Source organism: Calidris pugnax, unplaced genomic scaffold (assembly GCF_001431845.1).
Source record: "Calidris pugnax isolate Ruff unplaced genomic scaffold, ASM143184v1 scaffold24, whole genome shotgun sequence".
NCBI classification, from domain to species: Eukaryota; Metazoa; Chordata; class Aves; order Charadriiformes; family Scolopacidae; genus Calidris; species Calidris pugnax.
In genome coordinates, this window is record NW_015090922.1 from 15,736,746 (window position 1) to 15,761,632 (window position 24,887).

The 24,887-nt window shown below is 37.5% G+C and overlaps 1 protein-coding gene across 1 annotated transcript in view; it reads right to left on the reverse strand.

Annotated features, from left to right (window-relative positions):
* The window catches only part of ZFAND3 (zinc finger, AN1-type domain 3), a 109,333-nt gene that overhangs the window by 49,202 nt on the left and 35,244 nt on the right, over positions 1-24,887 (reverse strand). The window contains exon 4 of the mRNA XM_014950931.1: positions 300-479. Within this exon, the coding sequence (XP_014806417.1) occupies positions 300-479 (180 nt within the window). The remainder of the gene's footprint in view (positions 1-299; positions 480-24,887) is intronic.

Consider the following 24,887-nt stretch of genomic DNA (forward strand, 5'->3'; position numbering starts at 1 on the left):
TATATATTTACCAGCAATGGAAAAAAAAAGTTTCTCAAAATAAGAGTGCCTCAAAATTTTAATTAAATTGTACGCTGCAATTCAAACAGCTGTAAAGTTAGTTAGAAACTCCTGCGACCCCTTTTAACTTGTTCTTCAGTTAAAGCCATCGATGTCTATTTTGGGAATAACTTCTAACCTTTCCCTTTGCCCCAAAAGACAGGACATTTAGTTCCAAAGGGAGCCAGTGAAACATAAGCCTGAGAACAAAACAAAATGTTTATGTCTCCTTTGCTGTCACTGAGGACTTGTTCACTTACATTCCTCTTTGCTCGGTGAAGTTACATTCAGTTCTGTCAAAAGTTGCTGGTTGGAGTTAGCGGCCTGCGTGGTTAGAGAGGTATTGCTGTTGTCACTGTTTGTTTCTCCAGAGTACAAATCTGACTGGTTGTTGCTTGTGCTGGGAGTAGAGTCATCATCTGGCTGCTTCTTCTGGAAATCTACCAAAACCAAGATTTCATACGTCATCCCACTTGCTCAATCTAATCATCTGATGTTAGCAAAAAACCTGAGCAAAACAAAAAGAACCCCAGAACATTGCCAGAGGTATCATCGCTCTGATCATTTGTATATCTCATTCAACACAAAGTTAGAGCAGCCTTGAAGTTTTTAGTTCAGATGTAAAGTATCATAAAAGTTATTTGCTATTGAACAACAACAACAAACAATTTTGGAACTACACACAGTTCTTGTTTCTACAGCTGTTCAAGAGCATCCAAAGCATATCAGTGTATTGGCAATGGGTATATCAGCACACAGCACATAACATCCTTTTAAAAATAGTTCACACAGAGCACGTACAAAGCCATAAAGGAGCAAACATCAGATGAGGGAAGAACTAAGGCATGTAATACAAGTATAAGGACATGTTACACTTCTCTAAAAACAATACTTCTCATTGCTGTTTTATGAAATCCCACCTGTAAGGGTTTTAGCAAAGCTACTGCAGAAAGCTGTGATTCCAGGTTAGCATGGAGACACTGGTGAGGGACTTGCACCACACTTTTGATGGGGGTTTGGTGTCTGTGGGGTGTGTGTCGGTGTTTTGGTTTGGTGTTTTTTTTTCCTCTTTCCTTCACTTACTCCAACACTGGTATTAAAAATTGGTCATTGATTTATGACCATAGAATTAGATATGGGAAATAAATCACTACAATACGGTAAAGCTATGGACAAATAATTTGGCTTCAAAGTTTGCCTTTTGTTTTCTTTTTGGTCAGCAAGCGCCAAATCACGCTTAGCATCTAGTCACTCTCACAATGGAAGGGCACCTCTTCCTTGGTAAAGAGACAGCTGAAGATGAAGCGTACTACCTCTCAGTATCCCTAAACACATCTTTCTAAAAAATGACATACAAAGGCAGAATTTATTCATTATGCAAACACATACATAAATCAGTATTGGTTGCTCATTACTGTGTCATGACAGAGAGGAAAACGGAGCAATCCATAAATATTTGCAGATGATGACGTGTTAGAAACAGGGGTCATCAAGATGACTCACTGGGATTAGGAAGCACTACAGTCAAACAGTCCCCAAACGTTGATTTAGTATTTAAGTGATTTGCCAGAGAAATTACACTGTAACTTCTGCTGTGAAAGAGTCAGCCAGGAGGTGGCAGACAGGAAATCATCCACCTCTACAACACAGCTCTGAAAAACTGGTGGGATGCTTTTTGTCAGGGATGAGTTACTGGATCCAGGAAGATGTCCTACTCAGGCCTCACTAGTTATCAACAATGCCTCACCCAAGTGGGGCTCCTGGATATTACTAGTGTGTTTGTTCAATCAAGAAAGCTTCAAGCGCTTGGGATTCTGCCCTAGCCACAGTCAGACAGCTGCAGCAATTAGAACTGGAGTCACCAACCCAGAAGACACCCAGCTCTTCATGCCTCTACCGAGCCCACAGTCCTGCAGAAGGGTGGCCCACAGCTGGAGATGTTTTGGGAACCACCAGTCTATAAATAGCCAGTACCAAAAAAAAAAAAAAAAAAAAAAAAAATCAATGAAACTCTCACATCTTGCCTGCAAATATCAGGCAGCTACAAAGATTGTGTTTTACGTGAGATTGCATCCAACGCAGTGCACACAAATACAGCTGCGTTGTGTCCATGTATCAGAAATGCGAACAAATCTTCAAAGAGCAGAGCAAAACCAATGGTTAATACTATATACTGTGAGGAATCTATAAAATGCATTTAAAAAGAAAGTGTGGAGTTACAGAACAGCAATAGATACTATGAAATACATTAAAATTCAGCAAGTTAAAAATTCTCAGCCATTTATTTTATTATTTTGGGGGTTTTTGCTAGATAGCTGCAATAGTATTTGCTAGATAGCTGCAAATACTTTACTCAGGCTGCACTAGCTCATTGGCATCCACAAAGGGCATTTACAGAGAAATGTAAAACATTTTTACAAAATGGTCTATATAATAAAAGTCCTGATGGTCCTTTCATGATAGTATGATTACTAGTGCTACAGTATCTATGTACACATAGTATGATAGCTAGTGCTACACCGTGTCTCCCAAATCTGCAAGTTTAAGAGCACACTGACCATGGTAGTTTTTTGGTTTGGTTTTTTTTTGTTTTCCTGTAAAACTATTCACTTTTGCAACCTATTGATAGATTCTCCAACGACAGCATGAAAATATGTCAAAAATGGTCATTCAGTGACGGCGTTTCCCAAGAAGCTTACCAGTGAATCAGTTCAGAGCTGTTCAGTCACACAGCAGCAAAATCCACCACGGCAGTTAAATGCTCTTTTGCCTTCATGAATCTAGGACTTTGTGTTCAGAAACAACTTTTACTCAGACTGCAAATCAATTAACTTTCAAAAAAATCTTATCTTGCTCAGTTGTGTGTAACTTGAGAATGTCTCCTGTCTCCCCTTTTTAACCACTTTTTCACTGCAGAACAAGACTACCTGAGGGAAGTGTTGAGACTGGTTGCTTCAAGCACCCAAGACACACTAACTGTAACTGAAGTTGTGCTAATTTACACTACAGCAAATTATTAACAGTTGCCTTCATAACATGATGTCAATAGCAATGCAGGAGCTATTCAGTAACATAAGTTTATATAATAAATTTGACCTAAATTATCAACAGATTTCTGAAATACTGCTTTATGATTTGTGGTCCAGTATTTCCTTGGTACCAATAAATACCTAACGACATACTGGATGAGCTGTATTATATTTCTTCTGTGTATCAGTGAACGGCATTTGGCTTCTGTTAACCAGGACTCTTGTTAACACAAATAACTTGCAGATCACCTTCATCTCCCCCCAAGCACAATAAAAACTGGCAACAATTACAGGAGAGCTATGTCTGAATTAATCCAGTTAAGCCTTAACTGCTTAACAAATAAAACAAAATGAAAATACACACACAATACAGGCAAGACCCTGGCAAGTTCTGAAGGGGAGGCTTTATTCTGATTAAAATCAGAATGTAATTCTGTTGACAGAACGATGACCTCTCCTAATAGTCTCAATGAGGAAAACACAGAACAAGAGTTGGCAAGACATTAATCATCATTTCCAGAAGTTTCTATTTAACTAGAGATGCATACGAAACACTTTCATTTAAATTATTTTTTTCCTTCATCTTTACTAGGACTTTCACTATGCTAGCAAAATCCATGCCAAATTGCACGGCTGACTGAAAGTCCATCTAGTCTACATTCCCCTTTCCTAGTTAGTGAAGTGCAACTTTGTAACTTTTTTCAAAGATTTAGTGGAAACAAACTTTCTCCATTTTTCAGTAAATGCATTTTCTTCTCAACATTGTCCCCTTTCCTTCACCGCCTTCAGGCTTGGTGGGTTTTTTTTTTGTCTCGGTGCTAGGTGATTGGGGTTTTGTTTTTTTTTGTTTGTTTGTTTGCTTGTTTTTTTAAGTGTAAGATACCCTGGTGTTAGTTACAAGGTGCAGACAGGGCCAAAATAAAATGTGAAAATTAGCCATTCCTTGCACAGGGGAATAAAAGGAGGAATGACATACCTACAAAATGCATGAAATACATCCAATAAACTATTAGTGCATGGCAGAGACACTGCTAGTTATAAGCAGCGACACTGACAGTGTTCTAGCTCCAAAATCCTTTTGCTTTGTTGAGTTTAAGGGTAGTCCCCAGCATCTCAACTAGCTGAGCAGGAGCAGAAAATCTCAGGCAGGGCTCTCACACACTGGCTGTTTATAATAAGAGTGATATTTTTGGTTTGTACTTAGGATTTCTTTGTAAACAAAATGACTACGTGCATATACAGACATGACACAAACATTTCATATTCTATACACACAATGAATTCAAAGAGTTTAGACTAAAAGAAGCCAGATTTGTTTCCAGACTTCAGAAGACAAGCTCCTTTGCAAGAAAATCTTTTGCCCGTTTCTATTCACAAAATAACACCGAGAATGAAAGCCGTTACCTTCACAGCTTCTGAATCTAACCTGTAAAACCATAGGTGTCACACAAAATCACATCATCTGCACAGGACTGAAACTCCTTTGTACATTTGTCCAGTTGTTGTTACCAGGTGAGGGTAAGAAAGAGCCTGCCTTCCCAGTATGTTCATTTCACCTATTACCTCAAGATCAAACTAACAAATATTTAGAACATCCAGCCTTTTCCATCACCCGAAGTACTCCCAGTTCTGTGACACAAAAAATCAGACAGTCCCAATTACACTATTTAGTTTACTTTAACCATCAGTATTCAATAAAATACCTAAGGAAATACTGAGTTCTCAACTTTTGCTTAACTCTAAGGGGTCTGTAACTAAGAAGGGAACAACCCTTCTGTTTCTGGTAAGTAACTTCTGTGATGACAGTCACTTGAAACTTGAGGGAAAGGCAAATACAAGCAATATCAGTGTGTCATGAAGCATTTCATTCTGAAAAAGACAGGCATATCAAAATATTACATTAAATGACTTAATACTAAGCCATAGCTTTTTCTCATTTGCACTAAAGCTGTGGTAAAATAAGAAATCATAAAGTTTATGAAACTTCCCAGGGGGCTTAAACTTAAGCCCTCCTTTTGGTTTATTTTAAGGGTCAAAGTTACGGATTTGCTGGTCTACAACAGATATTTTTATGAATAAGAAATGAGTTCATTCAAATAAATTATGGATGTTGCAAGAAGCGTCAGAGTAAACAGCCTGCTAAGAGGAGAAAATTAGAGTCTTTAAAGTAATTATTTTGGTTGATAGGCAATATTATACCACTTCTCTATTCTTCAGTCCTACAGTTCCCATAACTTAGCAGTGTGAACTAGCAAAAAGTTATTTGGAGAGTGTTTGTTTCTTACACTGCATTAAATGTGCAATGCTCACATTTTTTATTACCAGAGCATCTTGTTCTTTCACAGAGCATAAATTAACTTGTGTCACATCAAACGTCTACTAGTTCATTAGTATCCCAATATACACAATAGGCTTTTAACTTACTGAGTCTAACCAGCAAACAGTTCCACACTTAGAAGAAAATGCATTTTGAAAATGCTTTAGGGGAAGTAACACAAAGATTACGACATTGAAACTGCTGCAATGAAATGTTTACTTTAAGTTATTGCATCATTTTATTTTTTTTCATCACGTACCTAGAAAACCTGTTCATATATGACCATGGAATAGCACTGCAAGTTCTAGTTTACTTATTTATTGAGAACTCTTCTCTGGAGTTTTCTGGTTCATAGCTTACTGAAGGCATTTCAAGTGTCATTCATACATAACTACATTTTGCATAATAAATTAACGTGAAATGGATAAACCCTTTTATTTAAGTGCATATCAGAACGCAATCTAAAACTCCAATAATGGCTGGCAATAAAATTCTACTTGGGAGGAGAAGATTTTTTTTTCTTTTTAAATAACACATAGACAGAAAGATGCACTAGCCCACATGCAGAATAAACACAGAGATCCTGCCCTAAGGGAAATGCACCATAAAATTAGCATCAGCATTTGTATTAGGGAAGACAACCAAAGTCATAAAACGGAATCAGAGGTAAGTACTCTACAAAATCATATTTATAAAAATATACCCAATATATTTTAAATACAATAAAAGATATTGTTTATATCTGTGTATATGCTATATATTTCTTAATACACATCCACAATACTAATAGCAACAATAGGTGGATGAATTGAAAATTAGACTGGAGAGTATGAAATAACTACCACAGTATACTCTTGCATGAGCTATCAGCAGAGCTCATCACTGTCACAGTTAAGCATAAAGCACAGGGAGAATTAACAAACCGGGGAAAATATTAGAAAGATTATTTTCTATACAACTGAACATTATTTAGAATTGTGAGCACATGTGGTACAGGAAAATCATTCAGCTCTTGGGGTTTTTATTAATAAATACAACTTTTTCATTATTTTTTTTTCTTCATATTTATGAGGAGCTGAAATGAGTTCTTTATGCTTAATTATCCTTCATGATCACTACACTTTTTTAAACGGCAATATATTATTAAGAGTTTCAAATAACATCGTGATTTGCATATTGCATATACTGAGCTTTTCACATATATTTCATTTTCTTTTCAAATAAGCTGGAAAAACACTGGAAAATGGGCAAAATAAACATAAAAATTAAAAATTATGGATCTGCAAGGGTGATAAACAGATAGTGAGAACATGGCTGCAATTAAATGTATTTATCATTCAGGAATTATGATCAAGTCCTACAACAAGATCATCGTATTTGTAAAATTACTGGGATGTTTAACACAATCAAGTTTTGGTGGTTTTTGGGGGGGATTGGGGCTATTTTGGTTTTTTTTTTTGTTTGCTTGTTTCTTTGGGTTTTTTTCAGGAATTCTGATGACATTGTGTTTTGAGGCATTTTTCTCTCAAAAAAAAGATGCCTCTTGCTTAAAGGTGACATTCCATAATAGGCTTCCTTCTCCTGGTTCTACAAAATGATTCTCCCCCAAAGCTACAGAGGAAGCTCCAGATTTAACTACCAGATTTTGCCTATTATTTAGTAAGAAAACTTATGAATAACTAATAAACAAAGGCTAACAAGACAACAAGCATCACATTATTATAGATTATCTTCAACTTAAGACCCAGGTCATCAATAAATATATTTGCAGATACCTTCTTAAGAAAAGAAATGCAGTTTTGTATAAAATTGAGTAAAAGAATCTACAGTAACTCTATTAACCGGGCTTATAACGCTGTACATGACTGCGATGAAAAAAGTTGCCATTTTTACAGCACATGATTCCACCATCTCCAAAGTATTTGTGACATCCTGAATTGATGAAAAAGGAATTTCATTATCATCTACAGAAGTATCCTCTGAGAGTGGCTTCCCCACAGAGTAAACACTCTGCGCTCTGCCTGATAGTAACAATTTGCTTACTGTAGCTATTTCAGTACTGACCAGGAATAAGGTCACTGAAAACCCCTGTAAATCACATTTTAAAAACTGTTGTGTCACATTTCCTTTTGTTACTTAAAGTAGCATGCTTACATTATTTCAACTAAAATTTCATTATTTCATAAAACTCACCAACACAAAGAAGAATAAATATTCCTGCCTGTCAGAACAATCCACTTGAAATCTCCTGTTACAGAATCCCTCAGGTCTGCAGTTAACGTTCATCCTTGAGTACATTACAGAGCACGTCTGGTGAGAAAGTTCTACATAAAGGTACTATTACACTGTAAAACCTAAAACCAGTGAGGGGTTAGCTATATAGTACCTGCATCTGACAGTGGAACTAGTAAATTAAGACAATTTATGACCCAACTAATTGAGACCATATGGATTTTTGAATCCGTATGAAAGGATACTGGTAACAATCCAACCCAAGGGGAAGTATGAACTTCAAATAAAACTGTGGAAAACGAAGTGGCCACTCCTTGGGCATGACAGCAAGAAACATTTTATTTTTCAATGATAAGTGGAGTGGGAACTCATTAGGAAGAACATCTACCAAAACTGACTACTAGTAAAACACCAAGTGGGCAGCTTTGCCATGGACTCTTAGAGGCTGCCACTGCCAAAGATAGCAGTGACAATAATCTGACCAACTAGTGAGAAACAAGAAAAGAAACTCCAGTATCCAACAGCCAGAAAAAGTTAACTAATTTAAGGTTATAGAATTAGTCTGTAAATCTAACTGGCTGCAGCTGTTCAAAGAATCCATTTGGCACTTAGAGAGAACAACCATTTGATGTGATCTGAGGGTAATACAACAGTTGAGATATTAAACATAGGAGAGTTTTAAAAAAAAGTACCTGGGGAAAACATCTAAGCAGCTGTGATCTACAGAGTTTATTCTCAAAGATGACTTGGAAAACATATAACACGAGCATATAAAAATGGACAACACAGAATTCTAGAAAATACTCAAAAGTATAAGTTTAGAATTGACTAAGGGCAGCACACAACCTATAAAAAACACTCCCCTAGAGTTCTCTAGAATTTGATTCTAGAGAATCTCTAGGTTCTCTAGAATTCTTTTAGTACTAGTACCCCTTAATGAAGCGCAACAAATTAGTATGAAATGTCCCATTTCAGATTAAATTCACAGAGTGATGATACATCAAAACCTATGCACCTAAAGGGGGAGAAAAATTAATTTTGATTAAAAGAATCTGATCCATAAACCTATAAGCCAAGCACTTTGCAAAAGAAGCAAGTCATACGAAATAAACTAATGAAGTGAACTTCTCAATGTGCTTTTGTAATAAGTCACAGATCTTGAAAATGGGACTGTTAACTGAGAGAAATATAATTTAATTACCATTCATATTTATTCTGGACACTTCATTCGCCAGGCACGTAGGAACTAATATTGTTTTAATAAAAGAAATGTTTCAATTAGCTTTTCTTGTATTGGAGCTATCTTTTAAATCACCTTATCATGCCCTTTCCAATATCTAGAGAGAACCCTCCAATTTCAAAATGCATGTCTATCATTTCTTAATTAATTCCTCCAGTCTAATTTATGTGGTTCCAATTAAAGCGAACGTTTGTCTCATTTTCTGTCAATAATAGTCACACTTATAGTTTAAGCATTCCCAAATATTTGACTATGCTACAAATTGTCAAGATTTCCTCCAGGGATAAAAGGCCTCTACAGTAAATAACTTTAACCTTTCTAGTGCTAACTCACAAACCCCTCATCAGTTTCCTCTCCCTCATCTCCAGTTAAGGCACCTGAATAACTACCATTATCAAAACTCTCAAAACATCCCTCAGAACTACTCATTTATCAGATTCCCCCCCCCGCCCCCGGCCCCCAATCTCATTTGAACAGCCAAGAGACAAACTGAAGACCCTTCTGGAAGAGCAGGCACTCTCATTTCCTGCCCTCACTGCCCCACAGCCAACCCAACCCTTTGAAATGTGTGCCTGTGAAGAAGATTTAGTATTTTAACACTACTCAGGTTTAACCACCAAAGCAACGAATGGCGAGATGAAGTATAAGGGGTGAACTCACTCTTCTCAGTCTTTCTGGAATCTGATGCTTCTTGTTGTAATTAATACCTGCCTCTCATATGCCGTAGCTAGAAAAAGGTGTGGAGAGGAAACTCAACGTCTGACAGTCCTCAGTTTTGGGGGGGTAAAAACTTTGCAATGGCTGGAGTTTATATGAGCAATTTGTGACTGCAATAATCTACAATAATATGAAAAAAACCCCACAACAGGTCATGTTTTAGTCACACAAATGAGAAAGCTCATTGGAAATTCATCTGACACCTTTCTGCCTCAGCTTCAAGCTCCACATTTCACTAACTTCCCAAAGAGGTTCCCAAGGGAGTAGCTGTAGTCTCCCACTTACCATCCCCCCCATCCTACTCTGTAATCACTCAGAAATGCACAAGATCACAGTGTTCAACTTGCCAACAAAACAACTACAGAAGTTCAAGGACCAAGGAAAGGAAAATTGATCTAGATTTATCAATCCAAAAGGTCAAACACAGCAAACTCTTACTAGATGTGGCTGTTGCAAACCACCGCGTTGCATTAAATTCCGACTATGGAACACTATGGCTCAGAAACCCAACCCCAACTTAAGCACCCCTTGCTTATTTTAAACAAACCTGAAATATACATATTTATTTTCCAGTCTTTTAGGAGCCAAAACATGAATATGTGCAGATATCAAAGAACTGCCTACATAAAATAAATATTGCTTAGGCCTCTCTGTGAGCAACAAAACGTGCTGAAATTTTGAATTAATAAAACCTATTTTATTTTTCTTCCTACTTACTAAAATTGTCTTCTAGAAAAAGTAGGGATGTTGAATTCAAGTCAATGACAACAAGCATTTTCATTATTAGCCAATTAATCCCAAAGAAAATAGCTGAAGTACATCTCAAAATTTGAAATCAGTATAAAATGGCTGCAAAAACAAGTCATCGAGTGAGTTTATATCTAAAGCTTATGGATTTTTAAAATGTTTTTTCTTACAGATGCTGACTATTTCAATATTTAGATGCTTCTCTGGTTTCTTTATATTAAAAGAAGTGTAGAAAAATAAAAGGAATGGAAAAGCTACTCTCCTCCTCCTGTCCCCCCAGTGGAAAAGGCAGATAAATACACTTCTCCTCAATTCACTTATTTTCATACAACAAATACATGTGAACTTAAAGCATTCCTTGTGATGAAGAAGTAATCTTTCTGCTTGTCAGTCCTGGAGAATTGCTGCTGAAACTGGCTAAAACACATACTCTTGCCTATGTCTTAATATGGAAATAAAGAGAAAGTGCAATAAAGAAAAAAAAAGGCATGAAAAGAAAATTATCCTTTTGCTTCTCATATGCATGATTTGTGATCTGATTTCTTGTGCAATCACTTGCAAGCTACTGGAGATAAGAAAATTAGCCTTCAGCAGTGCTGTTTCCAGAGCTCTGGTTTGCAAATGGTTATTATTTACCATAAGAGATCTGGGATCCCTTAAATGGCAGTATTCACTAACAAAGCATAAATCTCTAAATCTCTGCCAACCTTGAACAAAACATTAATTAAATGCCAGTAACATTGGGATCCTGAACATGAAAATAGATTCTGTGGCCAGTCCTCCATGTTCCAAATTTTGTTTGTATGAGCTGAAGTGTAACAGCCATGGAATTAGGACTCTGACTCATAGAAAGGCCCCAGCTGTTTCACTTTTCATCTAGAGCCTTACAGATTTATAAGGTTTTGCAGGTTTTTCTGTAAGCGACATCCAAAAAAAAGCGAAAACTATTTCAAATGTTCAACCTGGGGCGGGGGGTTTGAGGGAGAACTGCAGGTTTCATCATGCTCTGAAAGAACAACAGGAAAAAAAATCATCCTAAAATGCTTACTAAATAGAAAAGAAAACAAGGATGAAAAATGTTATTCTCACACATTCAGCTAGTTTGTTACACTTTCTGAAGTGCAATGGCCATGAAATGCAAAGAACCAAAATATGCTTTCAAGAAGCGTTTGAAAGCATTCTTCCAAGCATTCTTTGTTGTGCCTAAGCAGAACTAGAAATAACAATTACCTCCTACCTCTTCAGGGGCTCACATTCTAGATTGATAGATTGAACCCATTCCGGAAAAGTTTACAGAGAAAATCCTAGAAATTAACTATTTTTTGGTGTTAATAGGTTGTTGTTAACTGTTTATCTTGTAGTTTTTCTCCTCCAGTTAGGGTGGCTAATTGTATTTCAAGTACAAGTAATTACAGGCATTACTTTGGAAACTAACTGAGGAATGGCACACAAAATTCAGATCAAACAGCTAAATATGACTAACCTAAAGGATGAATGCATTTTCAGAAAGAGCTGAATGATTGCTAGAAGCTATTAGCTGTTTGGTGCATGCTGTTTCTGATTACCTGCTTAAAGCACAAACATCCATAGAGCCTATCCTTACAGCAAAACCAGCAAACTGCAACCAATCCGAGCAGCAAGAGGGGACCAGAAAAATTTAATTAACTGACAAACTTAGAACAAACTGGGTCAAGCAGCCCAACCCTCCCCCATCATACGCAAAGACCTAGAGTGGCAGGAAACCATATATGCAATTCAATTATCTTTAAAAAAAAATCAACTAGTTCTCCAGGGGCATTCTGAGAGACATCCCTCACCATGAAGTTTCCAGTTCAGTGTGTGAAACAGCAGATTAAACTATGTAATGTCTACCACCAGAGGGAGGTGTTCTATTATATTGCATTTTTCAAAAAATTCCTTCCCTGCACATTGACTTCTGTTCTATTTAATCACTATCAGTAGGGAACAAGCTTCATTCTTTCTGTAAAAATACTTTGAAGAGTCTCTTCCTACGTATATCCACTTTAGACTAATTACTGCTATGGCAAATTTGATTTTCTATTTAACAGAAGCAACTTGGTAACTCTAATCCATCATTTCCATCTCAATCAACAAAATCCCTGCTTATCCTCTCTTTCCAACCCATAACACAAATATGACAGAAATGCTCATCTTCCATACGACTGGGGACCATTACAGAATTTTTTCCAAAACAAAAACAACTACTACTTTCTTTAGTGGGGAGGAAAAAAAAGTAGCATGAAGCGGCATCACCTTGCAACAAATCAGTTTAGCAAATCATCAAACTTGAAAGATATTTAAATTAAACAGGAGAAAAAGAGAGAACTGCAGAAGCAAAACTGATGTAATTCCGTCTTTGATAAATTCTGCTGTACAAATTCATGGGAATAACCAGTAGTACAGTTTCCTAAAAGACAAAGGAGCAGCGCCAATGTCTAACTGCAAGCATTTAATTAAATGCACAAGTGTGAGTGGACAGAGGCAGACACCTCTGGAAAAAGATTCAAAGTGCCTACATAAGCAGAAAAACTACTGCAATATAAAGCGCCTGAAACACTCTCTTGAAGTACTTGCCTCTATTGACTGCAGTGGGCCACTCAGTTATGCATGGGGACAAAAAATAATCCCACAACCCAGCCATCTTGCTTTAGAATGGTTCCACCTATTCTGCACAGTAATGAGCAAAAGCAAACCCCTTGTGTTTGAAAAAGGTGAGTTACATGCTTCCTACAGAGCTGAACAACGAATACCTGCAAGACTCAAACCAACAGCAAATACAAATACAGATGAAAAAGAGAGGATTAGGTTTTTCTGTGTGCATCACCTCAAATACAGGGTACAGCAAATCCAGTCTTCAGGAAAAGAAACCTGTCATCCTCTGCATTGAGTATTTCCAATTAAAATCTGCAAATTCTTCGATATGTGAACATTAGATGGTAGCTTTTATCAGGAGACTCTCCAATGTTAATTCTGATCTTGCTGGAGAAGCAGAAATATATGTAACAAAAAAAGGGGAGTAAAGTTTTCCGTATTAAATGGGTTTTGCTTGGAAACAGTGACAGTAAATTTAACAGGCAATACCCTGGCTGATTTTCCACTGTTCTTACTCATCTAAAATGCTGTAAGGTAATATTTTAATACTGCCTAATTGTACATTAAAATATCTCTGAGGCAAACAACCTCGGAAGGCGTTCTTCTGAAGGATGGATTTTATTCTCATAATCATATAGTAGGACCATTGTGACAGATACAACACCAGATACATTTTTATGCCTATATATAAAATAAATTTCAACAAAAGCTATATATTTGTCAAAATGGAAGAAAAAGGAATTTTTTTCCTATATGGGAAAGGAACACTAGAACCATTACTTTTATTCATACTCCAGTCTTGGATTACCTCTCGAAACACTACTTCTACACAAAGATGTTTTATATGTCTATGCAAATAAAAAAAATGGGCTGCACTAGATATTCGAAAAGTCAACTCCAGGGAAGATTTCTCTTTCTCTTACTATTAAGATTCCCAAGAAATAATAGTAGCAGCTCAACTGAAAACAGGAGTAAAATGAAGGCATTTCAGGTGATTACATCAACCCACAGTCTAATGTTTGAGGGTTTTTTTCCTAGAACTGAAGTCCAACTTGATGCATGTCTTCTCCAAGCTTTTAACCAAGAAATTAACCTTCAGACTTGCATGCAAACTGCACTGATATTCTACAGGAACTCAAAATTTGAATCTTAAATCTTGTTTCATAAAGGCAAGTCTTCTGCAAGTCTCCTGCATTTGATTTCACAAAGACCCAAGAGTGTTCCTGGTCTTGCCCTGTCTTCTATCTTTTTCCTGCCAAACTCAGCAATGACAAAGAACACACTAGCACTACAAAAACTCTGATATGGAACCCATGTATTCAGTTCCATCAGCATACTCCCTTGCTAATTAATTTGTGACCTCTGCAACACGCTCTGCGACTTCAATCTACAAACTCCTCCAGTTCCCAGTTCAGAACATAATTCAATCTTAACTGCAACACTGGTCTGGCTTCCTGCTTCTTTCACCATTTCCAAGTTCCCCAGGCTATATTAGAATGTGTCAGCTGCATCTGGGATAAACAGTGTGATTACAGAAGCTCAACTTTCAATTATAAAATTTCAATGCCTCATATTTAATTTTAGGAAGAACACTCATTTTTATATTTTGCAGACATTTACACTAATAGCTGTGCTACTTCTGCTTTGCCTAGTCTGTCCTAAGTCAAATTCTGCTTTATTAAATTACCACCAAACCGAGTTGGGATGCTGCTTGAAACAGTAGCTTTAAATTTGCACATTTTAAAGAAATTTTTGGAGAACAAAGACTAATAAATCAGTGCCCCAAAAGAGACTATGGTGGCAGAGGCGACAGACAAAAATCCAAGCTTCTGTAGTATGTTCAGCTGGATTAATTCAAGGTGCTTTATATTGAACTTTACACCATTTAGAGTGAAAAATGATCCATCTTATATGTTTGAAGGTAAAGTTTGTGTTTATTGTTGAGTGATCTTTTCAGTATTTGCAAATACACTTGCAGTGCTGTTAGCTACATTTTCATAACCATTTTGTAAGGGTATCCAACTGCTTTTAGAGATAGGGAAAAGCTGTGCATGAAGAAAATTAAGCCATTTGCCCAATTTCACGCTGGAGATGCATGACAAAGTCAGGAAGTCTACATCCATTTCAAGTTTAGGAAGGGGATTTTTTTGGTGACTAATTTTAGAAGTTTCATGAACAGTTTGCCCTGTTTTCTTAGTCTGGCATTCTTGGCCACTACTGATGACAGGGTGCTGGCTAGTCATAGCTCTGGCTGGCTCTGTACAGACAATCTTCTATTCAAATTTCATGAATTATTTAGGAATTGTTCACTTGTGCACAGGAAATAGTTTGAAGAGAGTAAGCAATGCTGTAAAGAGCATGGAGCTGAGGAAAGAAGAAATCAGCAAAGAAAGAATATAGTTAGGAGTATACTGTGTGCAGAACTCAATGCCACAAATCAATTAATATGAATATTCTGATATTAGCCATTTTGCTTGCCATTTGTAAGGCTTGCCCTTTATATCTTGCTTGATCACACTGACCCTCCTAGACAAACAAAATCCGCTTTTAAAAATTATTTCTGAAAAAGCACTCACCCAGTCCTTCTGAAAAGAAACAACAGTTATAACATCTTTATAAACATTACACAACACCTAAGCAGCCTGTTATTTTGCAAACAGCGAAGTGACTAACATAAATTCAAGTATAGTAGTGCCAAGGTTGACATCAAGAGCTTTTCAGTCCCTGAATTTTGCTCCCCTTTTCCAGAGGACCCTGAGGTAGCTCATCACGATGTATGGAAAAATTACCACTTTCTGGTTCTAGAGCTTCTTATTCTTAGTCATGAAACCTGAAATCTCTTCTCCACAGTTCCTCAAAAACAAGTAGTTTTAGAAACATGAACCATATGTTCTCTGTTCAATTTAAAGATTATTTACACATTTTGTATTTCCCATCAAACTTGCTTTACAGGAAAACTGCACAATTAAATTGATTTGCAATGCCATGAGAATAACTGCATCCATCTGAAAATCTGGAGCAATCCTTCGTGTTGAATACATGGCACTAATCTTAAGAATTTTCAGACTGGTCTTCCCATCAAAATTAAGTAGCAAAAGAGTAATGATTTTTTAAAAAGCGTTACAGTCACTAGGAATAGGTTTGTCTGTCAAAAGCACAGCAATGCCAGATTCTCAGGCCTTCTGTTTAATTCATGCTAAAGACTGAGGTAGGCGTTGTTCAGTGGAGGGTGGTAGTTGTACATGCCCATGAATGATGTGTCATCAGCTTCTAGACTCAAGACCATCAGCTTCTAGACTCAAGACTCATGTTTATGATTTTCTGCCTTACCTGCCTGTTAGACTTCTTTCAGTGCTGTAAAAGGTATTTTATCTTAATGACAGATGTCTTTTCATCACTTATTTTTGGGAGCCAGTATCAGATCTTACATTGATGCTTCCTGCAACTTTTTTTCCTCCCTTTTGATAATATCCTCAAGCAAATAATATCTTAAAATATTCTACAAAAATGAAGTTAAGACTACTGTTGGCCATATTTGCATTGTCTTCTCACTTGAGTGTAATTCTACTTTCTTTTTCTTCAGTGATTCTCTTACTTCTGCTATCAAGCACAAGGAAAAAAAAAAACAAGGCTAGCAGCAAGTAAGAGCGATTTTATTCTTACCATGCTGTGTTAGCAAAACATGCAGTCCCAATGCACCTGAATCCTGTCAGAAGCAGAGCATGCTGACAGTATCACGCTTAAGAAGATCTGGAAGTTCAGTCAATGTACAGAGCTATCCCTCTGCTATTTCAAACTCATTTCCATAGCTTCATTAAGGAAACAAATCTTAGCCTGATATTCTGATGCTGAGAAAGTAGAGTTTCTATTATCTTCACTACCTGCCCAATGACAGCAGATTCAAAGGCTTTCATCAAACATCATGTGTGAAGAAGAGAAAGCTGTAGCTTTCCACCTGGATGCCTGATTAGTACGAAAATATCTTCAAAAACACCTGCTTTTAAAAAAGAGAAGTTGGAAGCACAGCTCCCTACTTTAAAACAAAATGACTACCTAATTGAACTTAAAATGAAACTGATCCAAAACTGCCAAGCTACAACTACTTTGCAAATTTTTGTCTTACTGACAAAGTTACAAGTTATATTTACATTGCAATTTTTCACAAGAAGAGAAGAACTGTCTACAGCGGGTTATGTCTCTGACCTATCACTGATGACTAAAAGTTCCTCCAAGCTCCTGTGCTCATGACCTACACTTGCTCAGTTTTCCAGAAGGAGTCTGAAGCCCACAACTGGAAATTTCCAAAATTGTTAAACAGAGATTACATGCCTTGTTTAAGCAAGAGCCAACATCTATTCCATATGCAGCTGCAAGCAACAAATTTTTGAAAATATCATCTAAGCTAAAGAACTAGAAGTTACATCCAAAATATAAGGAACACTAGAATATACACTTAAGAACAGTCACTATTTCTCAAAAATGTCCAGAGTATGCACCAATATCTTATGTAGTTTCTTTAAGAAAAACCCATCAGTTTACTCCATAATTCAGTTATTCTATTAGAAATCTATAGATGCAAATGGAAAAGCAGCCATGTGATAGCAACTTCAAGTATTTTTCCAACTAAAACTGTCCTAAATATTATTTTTATTTAAAATGCCGTCCAGCAACTAAATATAATGAGAGCAGAGAGAATAAATAGAAAGTAATTAGCTATACCAAGAGAGAAGAGATGCTCCTGAGGCATCATGCACCTGAAAGTAATTTTATTAGAGAAAAAAAAAATATCAGAATGGGCCTCACAATGAGACACTGCAATAACAGCATGCAATTTACCTATTGCATTTATTTAAAAAAATAACATGCGACATCTTTAATAAGCATTAAATATTCCTAGGGTAATTAAGATTCAAAATTACTAGAGAAGTATATATAAACCAAGCACTCACTAAACTACCCAAAAAGCCATTTAGTTTGGTTAGTTCATTTAATGAAAAATGCATCAATAAATCTCTCAAGTTTAATGAATTTTATGCATACTTGCTGCTCTCCTAAAAATGATTTGGCAAGTAAAATTTTTGTGATGAAATCCAATAGGTTCGTTCTCTGTTGTCTCTACAGAGATTTTGAGTAGGCTGGGACACATCTCCTCATGTATACTCTACCATAGTCCTCCTTTTCAAATGTAAATGTTGCGTGAGAGCAGAACTATTTAATTTGCCCACTTAATCCTCTTAATATTTTGAATATGCCAGAATTTGGTCACAATGAAGAAAGCTTTTCTCTTGTGGCACAGTATTACCTTTATCGACTGTATTTCAGTATCTATTTTCCATGCTCATTCACCCTAATTAGGGCTTTACTGAGCAAGAATGTAACAATTACTCCGCTCTCTCGCCAGTATAACATTGCTTCTTCTAATCAGCATGTTGTAAAAAGATCAAAAAACCAAACAAACCACCCAACCAAAAAAACCCCTGAAACCTAAAACCATCAAGTTATTTTAACACAGTACGATGACAGGCAGTTATTATCAGAAATAGTGATACACACTATACCGTCAAACCATATTCTTAGTAAATACATGAGCTAGAATTACAAGACATGGTGCTCTTCCCTTTTTAAAATCAAAGTCCACACTCAAATGTAAAACTTGAATTTCTCCACAACTGAAAAGAAGCTGGAGCAATGAAGAAGTGCAAAAGAGTAGCAACTTCCATTTGGCTTCAGAAGCATCTACTACTTGAATTGTTTTTTCTGACTTAACAGCATCTTACTCTTACTGATTAAGAACCTTTCCCATCAGGTATCTACACTGGTTAGAGAGACTCCACTAAGAAGAGCAGACTTTTGTATAAATATTAATGTTTTACACCTACAAAGGCAGTCAGCTGTGGAAAACAGTTTTTTCTTCAAAACTTTATTTTGATTTTCTGTGGCTCCACCCAGTATTGCATAAATTGAGTTAGCTACAGGATTCACTTGCAGATTTTTGGAATTTGAAAACAACTATTCAGAACATCTTCTGACATTTACATTAAATATAGTCTTAACATGCTCACAGCAATCAGTGAGTTATGGTCTGATAAAAAAAAGAAGCAAAGTGGAAGAAAAGCAAATTGGAAAGCACACAAGTATTGTGATTATACTGATAAAGTCCTCAGAACTGGCAAGTTACGGAATGTGTCTGACATTTGGAGTCAATACTTTGCTTTAAATCTGACCATCATTTGCAAATTACAATAAGTAAAATAAATGGAATATATATAGCAATCAGTAAATATACGGATCTCTGTCAGACATCACTTAACCATTCATCAGATTTCAGTTACAAGCACCTAAACGAAGACAGGTTCAACTTGAATTAGTACTTTTCAACTTTGCCTGAAGTCCTTGTACTTGTGAAATGTCTTGCTTCCCTGTGCTAGAGTCTCAAAGATCTTTCATTAAAATATTTGTAATTTGATGGTTTGCTACTTATAACTAAGTGTTAGAAAGTCTTAACCCCTCTTGTATAAAGCTTCCAGAGTTCAAAATTTTCCTCAAGCCCCAGTGACATTCTGAACATATGATGCAATCTCCACACAGCTGAATATATATTAACCTTCAGTGTACAGGGCCAGGAGTACAGGTTGGGAATACAGGAAAATATTTAAAAAAAATTTTCTTGTTTGTTGAGCTGGTATACTAGCTACTGCAAAGATCACCGGTTTTTGTTTACATGGTATTCAGACCTGAATTTCTATCTCAGATATTTAAATGGCACTGACTGTGCCATTTAAAAGGCAAACTGTGAGCAATGTGGTCTCTGCCCATAGCAAGGGGGTTGGAACTGGATGATCTTTAAACTCCCTTCCAACTCTACCCATTCTATGATTCTAAAAGGACAAGGGAATCATCTGCATGAAAATATCGTACTTTTTCAGCACTACTGGAAAATGCTCAAAATATACAGTAATACATGGTAAAGAAGCATGTATAAAATAAAATGTCATACAAATGTGCCTTGGATTCTAACTAATGCTGAACGAGATGGAGTAGTAGGCACCCCAAAGATTTTGAGAGGCAATATAAACTATGAAAAAGTTTCTGCAGTTTACAAGAAGCTTACAAGAAGTTACAAGCTTACAAGAAAATTTGAAGCAGAACATGGAAAAGTTGAAAGTTGGCATTTTTTAAAGGTTTTTTTGGTTGGTTGATTTTTTAAATTATATGGAAGTAGAGCACAACAGAATTTTTAAGCATGTCCAACAAAATTTAGAAACTTGAGTGGACCTTTTTTGCCATTATCAAAATCTCAGTATGTAACATTCATAAGATTCATTTCTCAAAACTGGTGCATGCAGTAAAACATTTTTCTTCATTACCTATCATGTTTCACCCATTAAACTATGAGCTTCCTCAGAGGCTAGAAACAAATCACAAGCCATGTTTAATGTGCAAAAGCACCAAGAATAATTATGAAAAACTACAGAAAACCCAAGAGACAGTATTTATGTTATGTTAAGACAGCAAGTCCCACTAGAATGGGAGTAGATGGAAAAAGGAGACACCAGATTTTTTTAGGAGCAATTATACATTTAAAAGCTAGGGGTGTTAGGTTTTTTGTTTGGTTTTTTGGGTTTTTTTCCCCTCTGTGAAAGTGACAGTTACTCTGGAAATTAAATGCACCTTACAACAGAGTGAGGGCAATTATGTGAATTTTCATCAAAGCATTTTACGAGCAACAATGCAATGATTACTAAAGAGCAGAAAGGAACTCCAAATATTTAAGTCAGATGATGAACATGGTTTTATGCTGGTACCTTCAAGAGGCCTAGAAACTAGTAAGAATAGAACATGGCTGGTAACATAGCTGGTTTTAGTCCTACACAAGGATTAGGTTTATATCCCTATATTTGTACACAGCATAGAGATGTTGGGTAGAAAGAAATACTGCATAGGGATAAAACACAGAACACACAAATTACGATGAGAGAAGGTATTAAAGATATTAATCATCTTTAAAAATTGCTTATTTCCCCGATATGCTGTGATTAGTGGAAGTAGAAAGCTTATCCCCAGCAGGTTTGGCAGGAGAGGTAAGTATCTGATGTGAACCTCACGAGGTTCAACAAGAGCAAGTGCAAGGTTCTGCACCTGGGCCGGAACAATCCTCACCATCAGTACAGACTAGGGGGTGAGGTGGTATAAAGCATCCCTGAGGAAAGGGACTTGGGGGTGCTGGTGGATGAGAAGCTGGACATGAGCAGGCAGTGTGCACTTGCAGCCCAGAAGGCCAATCACATCCTGGGCTGCATCCAAAGATGCATTGCTAGCAGGTCCAGAGAGGTGATTCTTCTGCTTTACTCTGCTCTGGTGAGACCTCACCTGGAGTATTGTGTGCAGGTCTGGAGCCCTCAATATAAGAAGGACATGGACCTGATGGAGAGGGTCCAGAGGAGGGCCACGAGGATGATCAGGGGGTTGGAGCATCTCTGCTATGAGGACAGGCTGAGGGAGCTGGGATTGTTCTGCCTGAAGAAGAGGAGGCTCCAGGGAGACCTAATAGCAGCCTTCCAGTACCTGAAAGGGGCCTACAGGAAGGCTGGGGAGAGCCTGTTTACAAAGGCCTACAGTGACAGGACGAGGGGCAATGGCTTCAAGCTGCAGGGGACCAGATTTAGATTGGAGATTAGGAGAAAGTTCTTCACTGTGAGGGTAGTGGAGCACTGGAACAGGTTGCCCAGGGAGGTGGTTGAGGCCCCATCCCTGGAGATATTCAAGGAGAGGCTCGATGAGGCCCTGGGCAACCTGGTCTAGTTGGGGGTGACCCTGCTGACTGCGGGGAGGTCGGACTAGATGACCTTTGGAGGTCCTTTCCGGCCTGGACAATTCTATGATCATTCAATAGGACCCTTAAATGGCAGCTTGAAAAGCAACACTGAACAGCCCTCAAAAGACAAATTGAACGATACTCAGCAAGGAGTATAAAGAACACAGATTCTGAAGAGAACACCATTGGGTGAAAAATTCATGGTCCTGCAGAATGTGAGAAGACAGAGAAAGTGGAATAAATAGAAGAACATTTATTGCAGTTATTTTTAGAAGGCTGCACTGTTGAGTGTAGAAGATATGTTTTTGTATCAAAGCACTTAAGAGCTATTCTGCTCCAACACTGACTTTCTGGGTGATGTTGCACAAGTCACTTCAGCTGGGTGTCTTTTCACTTTCTCCTTTTGCTGATCTTGTCAAATTAGCTTGCAACTCATCAACAGAATGATTTGCTTTCAAAATTCACCTAAAAAGGATGTTCAGGAAAGTTAACTCACATTAAAATCCATCACCCATCCAGCATGACCTGGACAGGCTGGAGAGCTGGGCAGAGAAGAACCTAATGAGGTTCAACAAGGGCAAATGTAAGGTCCTGCACCTGGAGAGGAAGAACCCCAGGCACCAACATAGGTTAGGGCTAGGTCTTCTGGGAAGTACTATTACGGAAAAGGATCTGGGAGTCCTGGTGGATGGCAGGCTTTCCCTGAGCCAGGAATGTGTCCTTGTTGCCAAGAGGGCCAATGCAATCCTGGGCTGCATAGGGAAGAGTGTGGCCAGCAGGCCAAGGGAGGTCATTCTCCCCCTCTACTCTGCACTGGTGAGGCCACAACTGGAATACTGCATCCAGGTCTGGGCTCCCCAGTTCAAGAGGGACAGGAAAGGCTCAGAGAGCTGGGGCTTTTTAGCCTTGAGAAGAGAAGACTAAGGGAAGACCACATCTATGTTTACAAGTTCCTAAAGGGTGGGTTGAAGGATGATGGAGCCGGACTCTTTTCAGTGGTTTCCAGCCATAGGACAAGGGGCAACGGGATAAGCTGGAACATAAGAAGTCCCACTCAAATATGCTGAAAAACTTCTTTATGGTGAGGGTGACAGAGTACTGGAACAGGCTGCTGAGAGGGGTCGTGGAGTTCCCTTCTCTTTTCAAGACCCGCCTGGATGCAGTCCTGAGTGATGTGCTCTGGGCAATCCTGCTTAGCAGGGGAGTTGGACGAGATGATCTCTAGAGGTCTCTTCCAACTCTGTCAAACCCATGAATCTGTAAAATGAATTGAAAGTCTGAAGTCTCTGAGCATACGGTTAAGTATAGTAAAGCCTCACATAAATTTCTCAGAGATACCAAATATTTAGAGATTCAAGCATCCTGACTGGAGGTATGGAGTTAAGTTTTCTCATACCTTACGTTGGCCTTCAATGCATGTTCACCAGCAAATTTCCACACAATGTTTTAATACAAGCCTGGATATACAAAGTTACTACTTTATTTATTATTGCCTTTACTGCTTCAAGTAGTGCTAAAATTTCCACCCAAAAAGAGCTTCTTTGTTTTAAGAACTAGAATCAGCATTTTCCATTTGCAAAGATACACCATGTTAATATGCAGTGAACTAGCTGCAGCCCACCAAATTAACCTAGCACTCCTTTTCCATTTTAGTACACCTCTTGGAAAGCCTTACACCAATAATCCTACTATATATACTGAATTCCATGGACAAATTATTAATCTTCCCCACACTACTTATCTCTAGGATAATGTTTGATGTAATTCTAAGAGATTTTCATTTCAGAACCAATTGTAAATCTCAGCATGGGGTTATATACAACTTCAATGAAAAAGTCTCACCCAAGAATCTGCTGACATGCACTTGTTTAGATTTGCAATATTTTCCTTAAAGGGGTGGGAGCTGAAGGAGAAAGGTTAGTTGAAAATAGACAATTTAAAAAGAAGTGACATTTTCCTGCTAATCATATTGATATGACTATATATGAAATCTGACTTAACTGCTCAAGGCATTTCTATTTACCTTTAGAAATTTCAAGGCAAACCCTCTTGTTCTCTCTTTACAGGTGCTTTTCACTGCAGTTAGTGAGTTGCAGCAATTAATGCAAAGCAAGAAAGCAGCTCTGTAAACCTGCTGACAGCCGTTTAATGGGACGGGTGGCAAGTGGTGGACATGTCCTGGCAGTGTGCTTAATAGATACACAAACACCCACAGTCGTCAGCCTAAAGTGATGCTGGCAGAAAATTAACTGAGAGATACAAAGCTCATTTAACAAAGAGACCCACAGCAATCTGGACAATATAAGACTGTGTAAAGGTTAGGAGAGGGAAAACAAGAAGATGCATTTCTTCAAGGAGTTGGCAGTCTTTAATTTCACAAGTCATTTTATTTAGCCTTGTTGCTTCAGTGCACAAACCGTCGCCTCTGCTTTGCAAAGCAAATGCTTTTGTACAGATCTGTAAGCTCCCCGGATAGAGCATGTCACAGACTTGCTTGAGTTAAAAGGAGATTTTCATGTTAATAACACTGCCACCATATCATGTTTTCTTCAGACACTTCAGAACGTGGCTGTAATAGAAATCCCTCTCACATTATGATCATTTCAAAGCTCAAACCTCAACCACTGTCAGACCTACTGTAATTACTGACAGAAAAGCAAACCAGTATATTGACTTGTGCCAACTACTGGCATTGGGAAATAAAGAGAATGACCTACCAACAGTGACTAAAAAACAAAACAAAAAACTGTTCTACATGCTTAAATAAGAAAAAACAACAATTTTTTATCTATTCATGCTGGTAACAACCAGCCACCCAAACAGTGCAGGGTTGCTGTTCTACCACGCAAGGTACGATGTAAACAAAAAAGAACGTGCAGAGGCAAGACTGCAAAAAGTCTATTTAAGATATTACAGCGCACTTCAAATATTGTAAAGAAATCACAAGATCAACGTCTTCTGTAACATTTCTGCAGGATTCCCTCTTTGTAGTGACAAAGATAAAAGAGCAAACCACACTGGTTTGTGATCTAGTATAAAGGGCAATCATCCTATTAATTAGTATTTTTAAGCAACTTTCTGTGGCACTGAAAGCATGCTTCTTACTGCAGAGTAATGAAATTTCAAGTCCATGAATCC